Raw genomic sequence first — 8,394 nt, forward strand, 5'->3', positions numbered from 1 at the left:
ATCTACCTCATAACTATCGCTGAACTGTATTTTTTTGTTACTGTCGCATTTTCTCCGATGTTAGATGATAAAAAAAAAATTTTGAAAAAAAAAGTTTAAAAGGGTAAATATATGAAAAAGAAACTCTCGACCACTCCTTGATGTCTGCGATTTCTGCATCGCGGCCCTTGTTATTTTACCATGTTTCATCCATAAAATCCCACAAAAATCCAGCTGTAGCCATTCACAGCTGTGTCTTGACACTCAGTGATATGTGCTACATGGATTTTAAAATTTAAATTTAAATTTTTTTTTTTTTTTTAAATAGTTACACAATAAATAAATAAATAATTATTTGATTTTTATTTTTGAAAAAAAAAACTTTTTTTTTTTAATTGCAAAAGTTATTTTAATTCAAATTTAAAAATATTTACTCTTTCCACCTTTCCATTAAAATGTAAGCAAATAAATGATAAATTAATTAAAAAATTAAAAATAGATGTTTTTTCCATTTATGGGAAAAAAACCAATACCTGATAAGAAAGCGTTTATCTGTTATATAAAACGTGTATGACTTTAATTCAGATTAAAAATACAAACTGTTTCCATTAAAAATGTTAATAAATGGGGAAAGAAATACAAATAAAATATAAATAAAAATTTGAGACAAAATGTACTATTTTTTTTTAATTATCTATTTTTTTCATTGATTTTTTAAAAATCGAGCAAATTTGTTTTGTACTTTTTGCTTTTTCTAAAAATTCTAATATAAATGAAAAATTAAATTGTCCTGTTCTCCCTTCTATTAAAAGTGTAAATAGATGAAAAATAAAAACTAAATACAATTTTACATAAAATATAAAAGAAAATATTTGCTGCATCGTTATGAATTAGAACAAAATACAGTAGTCTTATTTTAAAGTTTTTTTTAGTTTTTATCTATGTAATTATTTATAATTACTTTATTTTCAATATTAAAAAAATGGAAATGTACAAAAAGTGGAACACAACAAATAATCCCTTTTTTTTCATAATTTGAAAAACAATGCAATATGTATTTTTTATGAATAAAAAATATAAAACGAATAAAAAATGAAACACAGCAATCCCAATGTGTATCTTTCAATTCATGAAAAAAAAAAATGGAATTATTTAGCTTTCCACTTTTTGTATATTTCTGATTTTTTTTTTTTTTTTAAATCAAAAATAAAAATTATCAATAATTTTAGAGAGAAAAAAAAAACACGTAAAATGTAAAATATTGCCTGTGTTTTCTTTTATTCATTAATAAAATACAAATAAAAATTTGGATACCTGTATTTGTTTTTTTACCCATTTTGTATTTTTTCATGAGAAAAAAAATGTAATTGTATATTGATTACAATTAAAAAAATAAATAAATTAAGAGGTAAAAAAAAAAAAAAAACATTCGTACCAATTTTAGTTTCACAATGTCAAAAAAAAATTGACAAAAACAACATGTTTAAACAATTTTGAGCTTTTGATGGACACCAACATGCGTATTAAGCAAACAAGTTAATTTTTCGTGCCCCACAAGACCCAGCGACCAGTCCGACAAACCTTTGTCGCTCAAGTGTGCTTTTTTTCTTCCCACCGCAGGGTCGTAAATCCCTCCCGGCGAGTGTGTCGCTTTGTTAGTGCTAACGAGCTGAGATCGCTTAATCGCCGTCTAATGGGATTTCCGGGGACGACCGATCTCGTTAGGGGCTTAGAAGGGGCGGAGTCAAATGTGCGTCAAGGCCCAAGGGATCAGGGATGGAATGGGCCGGATCGCCAGAGAAACGCGACTGACCGTCGCGGACCAGTCGCAGACGCCATAAATGGGATAGAAGTTTAATCAATTTGAACCGGGAAGTGCTGGCAGTGATTACGCCATATAGAAAGCAAATTTATACTTTGAGTCATTTTTTTTTACACCAAAATGTTTATTTGAGTAAAATTTCACCAATGTAAGAGTACTTTTACATGGGTAGATTTTTTAGTACTCCTTCTTCCCAACCTACAAACACCAAGTTCAATCAACAACCCGCATAACACCATTCTTAATTGAAGTTAAACCCTTTCTGAAACTAAAATCCCAGTTGTATTTTCAAAGAAAAGACAAAAAAAGTGGCATAAATCTTTCGTAGGAAGAATAAAACGTTAATTGTGGTGGATTTCAACCAAAGTAAACGGATCAAAAGGAGACAAAAAACTTAATACATACAATAAAATATATAAAAATCAGCGGAAAAGTCCTCATTGCACAAATGGTCCACATGAATTACACATCCCATGTTTTCAAATAGGAGATGACGAGAGATCGGACATCGCACTTGTCTTCCAAAACCTGCAGGAAGAAGGGCAAAAGAAATATTGACTCCGCCTTAAAAGAAGAAGAACAGGTCTGACTTACTGTGTGAAGGCGTCTCACTCGGGAGCGGGCTTGGCTAAAAGGGACTCGTCGGTAGAAGAAGCGGTCTCAGGAGCGCTCTCGGAGGAGGATTGCTCAGAATTGGCTGAAAACCGCAAACAAATCAAAAGAATTGGTGGACGTCAGAGCTCTGCCTAGGCTTTGTTGACCTCCAAGGAAAGATTTGGACTTACCAGCTTTGGTGTATTTGGCTGCAATCAAAAGACAGAAGCAAAGTTGCGGTCAGCAGCGACTAAAAAAAATTGCTGTCGAAGAAAAAGTCCCTTACCTTTTTTGCGTTGGACAACAATGCCGACAACAACGATCGTGAGAATCAGGGCGAGGGACGCCAGTGGGATGCCGACAGCCAGCGCCATCTTCCTCCTTTCTTCCGCTTCACAAAGCAACACACGTGATGTTGGCGTTTGACGAGAACGGACTCATGCGACTCACCTTCAATGCGCTCGTTGCTCAGGATCTTCGCATGGTCCAGCGGGACGATGACGTCCTCCGGGACGCCGGCCAGCTGGAAGACGCACTCGTACTTGGCGTTGGCGTCCACCACTATGAGGTCGGCGGTGGTCTGGAAGGTCCCGTCGTGATTGGGGAGGGTGTCGCCCATCTCCACATCCTCAAAGAGCTGCTTGCCATCCTTCTTCCAAAACAGGTCGGCCTCCCTGGGGTAGAATCCTGTGGCGTGGCATGTCACCGGCGACCGCAACGTCTTCTGCAGCAGGGAGATCCGCGGAAGCTCTGGACGAAAAATGCAGAGAGTACTCACTAAATCCTATTCCTAGTCAAATACTGGATGACAGTTAGCAGTTTGTGATGACGTGCGCCCAGTGCAGTTGAAGAAGCGTAGCATACACAGCGAGTCCATTTCTCTTATCTAATAGTTCATTTTGGCGGCGTCTTGTAACTTAACTCAAATGCTCTTTACCCAAATAAAAGTAACAAACCAAAAGACTCAAAAATGTATTCACAACGGAACAAACAAAATGAGTACATTCCTTTCAAGCACAATGCACGAATCCACGGTCAAAAACGGTTTTGCCCTCCTAACGAGCAACACTTGCAAAATGATTAGCTGTCATTTTAAGCGTACTGGGGCTGAACTGGATCAGGTCAGTGGACAGACATGAATTACATCCCCCAGTGGTAAGGGGTAAAATGACAAATAATAACACAAATCAGAAATTTGGCTCATACACAGAGAATAGTTTCGGACAAAAGATGGTGAAAGTGTGTGAGGAGAAAGAGGGACGGGAAAAGAAGAAACAACGACAAGTGTGAGAGGGAAAATATGTAAGGGGCAAAGATAAAAAGGATGCATGGTTGAGACAATCTACAAGAGAAGCAAAAATGAAGGGAATGTGTGAGAAGACAAACGAAGATTAAAGGACAAAACAGACATAACCAAGACAAAATGTGTGAAAGGACCAAAAACGGAAAGAACAAAAGATGTTGAGAGAAGGAAAAAGATGGTTAAAACATGGGAGCAAAACTTTAGAAAGACTGAAGAAGTCCAAAAAATGAAGGGCTCATAAGTCAAATGAAAGAAAAAATATGGAGAGAACACGTGAGGACCAACGATGAAAAGAACATGTGAGATGAAAGATGTGGATAGAAGAAAATGAACATGTGAGAGTAAAAAAGATATTGGGAAGAAATGAGAATGTAGGAGAGAAAAGATGGATGGAAAGCATGAGAGGACAAAAGATGGACAATTAGAGAGTGTATAAGAGGACAAAAGAGGTGGAGAAGGGAAAGGGTTAAACAAGGAAAGGCTGTCGTGGGAGTCAACTTCCTGTAGGAGGCGGCGGTGTGCAAAGATTGTACCTGTTCTCATGAGGAAGTCCCTCCCATTGCGAACGTGCTTCTTCAAGTAGGAAGGGCAAATCTCAGTGTAGTAATGCTTCCGGTATTGAAGATCAAATTGTTCCCACTTGTGTTTGGTGACGACAGCTTGCGGCTTGACCGCGATCCACCTCAGTCCCTTCAAATCAAACGATATAAAGTCTTCTCCGTCGTAAGCGTCGTGTCGCCAACCGTCCACCTCGCCGGTCTCATCGTCCCATTCGCAGCCATACATCCGCTGGATCATGTGAACACCTGAGAGAAAGGCACGTGACGGCGTGTCCAGAGATAAGCCAACGTCTGCTGAAAAAGGCGACCGGCGCGTGAAATGTCTTGAAATGCTCCAAAGTTGGACGGCAACAAACCTCCAGTTTGGTTGAAGCGCTCTTTAGCAATTTCAATGTTGACTTTGGCCACCTGCTGATTACCAATATTCCTCTGTGTTTCTCTCTCCCAGTAGCGTGGATCCTCGGCTGTGATTTTGTTCATCCACTCCTGTTTGGGTCGATATTTCCCGCTCTTGCTGTCATAGTGGGTAATCTGAACACCGTCAACATAACCCACCTCCAAGTACTCTGGGAAGTTTGGAATTTGTGACGAGGCAGTCTCGATATACTTGAGCGTGTGGATCACTGAAAGAAAAAGCAAAAACATTTGTTCATCTGATATCCCAAAATCTTCTACTCATCCCATTTAAGACTGGCACACAGCCACACCTGAAAACATTTTCATCAAACTCATCATCTTTTATGTAGCCTTTCATTTAAAAAACAACAGTGTCACGTCCCAAAAAATGGACATCAATTTACAAATGAATATCTAGAAAACTAATAAAACGACTCAATGAAACAAGGCGCATTGTACGTTTTATTCCTTCAAATTTCAAAGAGAAATTGGTGAGACGAGTTTTGAAAATACGCGCCGCCTGTGATGACACGTCACGCCTAAATTGTGTCCAAATTTTGCATTGACACAAAATACCAACATTTTCTCCTCAATTAGTGTTTATGTGAACTCACGAATGCCATTGACGGTGCTAGACGTTCAATTCCTTTTTGACTGGGAGGGGCGAATGAACGTTTGTTCATTCGCCCCTCCCAGTCAAAAGGAATTGGACGTCTATTGTTGTCAATGACAGATCCTGAGTTCACAAAGACACTCATTAGTTTGCTGCAATAATCTAGTGTTACTGTATTTATTTACAGAAATGTTGCACTTAAGAGCTAAAACATAAGATTTTTTCCACTTCCAAATTGCATGTTTTTGTCATAGAAAATAGTCGATTGATTTCCTGACCCGCGTATCGACATATCGTGAGATCATCGTGATCGTGAACCTTGTAACGCAAATCATATCAGAAGGTTCCCACCCCTAATTTGCAGGTATTTGAACAAGAATGGCCCATTTCAAAATTATAGGGACACCTTGTACATGAACGAGATAAACAATAAACCAAAAATGTTCATATTGGAAATGATTAGAACGTGGAAACATTATTTTTTACCCCCTAACAAGACTTCTAAGCTTGGATTCTTCCACTTGACATCTTGAGGTGAACTTTGAAGCGAGCGTTGCTTCGTAAAGTGCGTCACAGTCGAACAACATGATGAGGAAATGAACTTACCGGGCTTGACGTTTTGAATTTGCACAGCCACAAGCAAAAGTGCCACCAACTCCTTCATCTTGCACATTTTTGCCTCCTTTTCAGTCTGACATCGACCCTCGAATATCAGACAAAGTGTTCGAAGCGTTTACCTGAGCTGGGTTATAACGTTGCTTTGCTTTCACTTTCGCCAAATGTGCCTTTCTGGGAAATCAAGTGACCACGAATGGGCGGGAACCTACTTTAACACTTTAAATTACGAAATGAAATGATGCCGATAATGGAATGGTGTGTTTTTTTTTTGTTTTTTTTTAAATATCAACAATTTATTTTCCTTTAATACGAAATTACTGCTAACTTACTATTAGGGGTGGGAACCTCTGCGGATTCGCTACAATATTCCATGTGGCGATATAACAATTATCGATACATGGGTCAGGAAATATTTCTACACTATTTTACTATACAAGGAATAAACATAAAACACAAGCTTTTTCATCATTCTTCTGTGATATGAACTGAGTTTATCATTTGTAGACGTCCAATTCATTTGACGGATTGGACGTCTATGGCGGTCAATGACAACCATTTGCTGTTGATTTTCTGTCACTTCCTGATGATTTCGAGCCATTTATGGGTCACTTCCGGTTGATATTTGGGTTTCAGAACAGGAAGTGAGCAGGAATTTCCACAAATGACTAGGCAGTGACGAAAACTAAAATAACCCGAAAATCGGAAAGGATTTCTGCGTATTCTCTGGTTTTGATTGGGCGAAAGTTCGCTTGCCCCTCCCGGTCTAAATGGATTGGGCGTTTCGTGCCGTCAATGGCAGCCATTGAGTAAGGAGGGACAGAGATTCAGTAGCAACTTTTTGGTTCCATTTTGTTTTTTTAATCAGTGACACCTTCTTAAAACGAGATATTGGGTGGGGCGCCGTTTGTAAAGCAGCACATGCTGAAAATTACGACATTTTCTCACATTTAGCACCACACAGTGTTTAAAACGTGGTGTGAAATTTTTAGAGCAACATTATTTAGCAAATTAAATATTAATTTTTAAATAAAAAGGTTTTTTTACCTGAATTCTTAAATCCAGACCTAAATATTTCATTTAAATCTTAAACTTATATCCTATAACCTAAATGCTAATTCTGGAAACGGTTGGAACTAAATATTTAGCTTATTATGCAAATTCAGATGACTGGAGACCGGAAGTAACAAAATAAAAGCTGGAGCACACAAAATACTCTTTGAATATTTTCTCCTAAATATGTTTTTTTACCCATATATTGTTATTATCACAATGACTCATGTCTAAGAGCAGACTGCCACTGTTGAGTCGGTTTTATTCATTTTCAAGCAATGTAAACAGACAGTCTGAGCTGCTCCACCAGCTTTTATTTTGTTATTTCCGGTCTCCAGTCATGTGAATTTGCATATAAAGCTAAATATTTACTTCCGACCATTTCCTGATTTAAAATTTAGAATATAGGATATAAATGTATAATTTAAATTAAATATTTAGTTCTGAATTTAAAAAATCAGGTCCAAAACTTCACATTTAAAAACAAATATTTAAGTTGCTAAATAATGTTGTAAATGTCAAAAAAAAAAAAAAAAACATGACGCTAAAAATTTCACACCATTTTAAACACTGTCTGGCGCTAAATGAGAGAAAATGTTCTTTACATTTTGTCCTCAAATAGTGTTTATTTGAACTCACGAATGCCATTGACGGTGCTAGACGTTCAATTCCTTTTTGACTGGGAGGGGCGAATTCGTTCATTCGCCCCTCCCAGTCAAAAGGAATTGGGCGTCTATTGTTGTCAATGGCAGGTCATGAGTTCAGAAAGACTCTAATTAGTTTGCTGTAATAATCTAGTGTTCCTGTATTTATTTACAGAAATGTTGCACTTAAGAAAGAACTCAAACATAAGATTTTTCCACTTCCAAATTGCTTGTTTTTCTAATAGAAAATAGTCAATTGATTTCCTGACCCGCGTATCGACTATTGTTGTATCACCATATCGTGAGAACATCGTGATCGTGAACCTTGTAACACAAATCATATCAGAAGGTTCCCCATTCCTAATTTGTAGGTATTTTAACAAGACTTGCCTATTTCAAAATTATAGGGACACATTGTACATGAACGAGATAAACAATAAACCAAAAATGTTCATATTGGAAATGATTAGAACGTGGAAAGATTATTTCTAACCCTCTAACATGACTTTGTGCTTGAATTCTTCTACTTGACATCTTAAGGTGAACTTTGAAGCGAGCGTTGCTTCGTTAAGTGCGTCACAGTCGAAAAATATGATGAGGAAATGGACTTACCGGGCTTGACGTTTTGAATTTGCACAGCCACCAGCAAAAGTGCCACCAACTCCTTCATCTTGCACATTTTTGCCTCCTTTTCAGTCCGACGTCGACCCTCGAATATCAGACAAAGTGTTCGAAGCGTTTACCTGAGCTGGGTTATATAACGTTAATTTGCTTTCACTTTCGCCAAATGTGAATTTCTGGGAAATCACATGACC

General features: G+C 37.5%; 1 protein-coding gene across 2 annotated transcripts; it reads right to left on the bottom strand.

Annotated features, from left to right (window-relative positions):
* Positions 1-1,904: 1,904 nt before the first annotated feature.
* LOC130910351 (class I histocompatibility antigen, F10 alpha chain-like) lies at positions 1,905-8,394 on the bottom strand. Of its 2 annotated transcripts, none has more exons than XM_057827561.1 (8): positions 8,192-8,394; positions 4,615-4,881; positions 4,232-4,504; positions 2,846-3,145; positions 2,682-2,786; positions 2,587-2,604; positions 2,396-2,498; positions 1,905-2,329 (listed from the first exon to the last, which is right to left on the bottom strand). In XM_057827561.1, the coding sequence occupies exons 1-7, from the start codon at positions 8,256-8,258 to the stop codon at positions 2,410-2,412; spliced, it is 1,119 nt and encodes a 372-aa protein (XP_057683544.1). In that variant the 5' UTR covers positions 8,259-8,394; the 3' UTR covers positions 1,905-2,329; positions 2,396-2,409. The 2 variants fall into 2 exon arrangements, with proteins under 2 accessions (XP_057683544.1, XP_057683546.1); XM_057827563.1 differs by lacking the exon at positions 8,192-8,394 and adding an exon at positions 5,874-6,053.

Source organism: Corythoichthys intestinalis, chromosome 22, assembly GCF_030265065.1.
Source record: "Corythoichthys intestinalis isolate RoL2023-P3 chromosome 22, ASM3026506v1, whole genome shotgun sequence".
NCBI lineage: Eukaryota > Metazoa > Chordata > Actinopteri > Syngnathiformes > Syngnathidae > Corythoichthys > Corythoichthys intestinalis.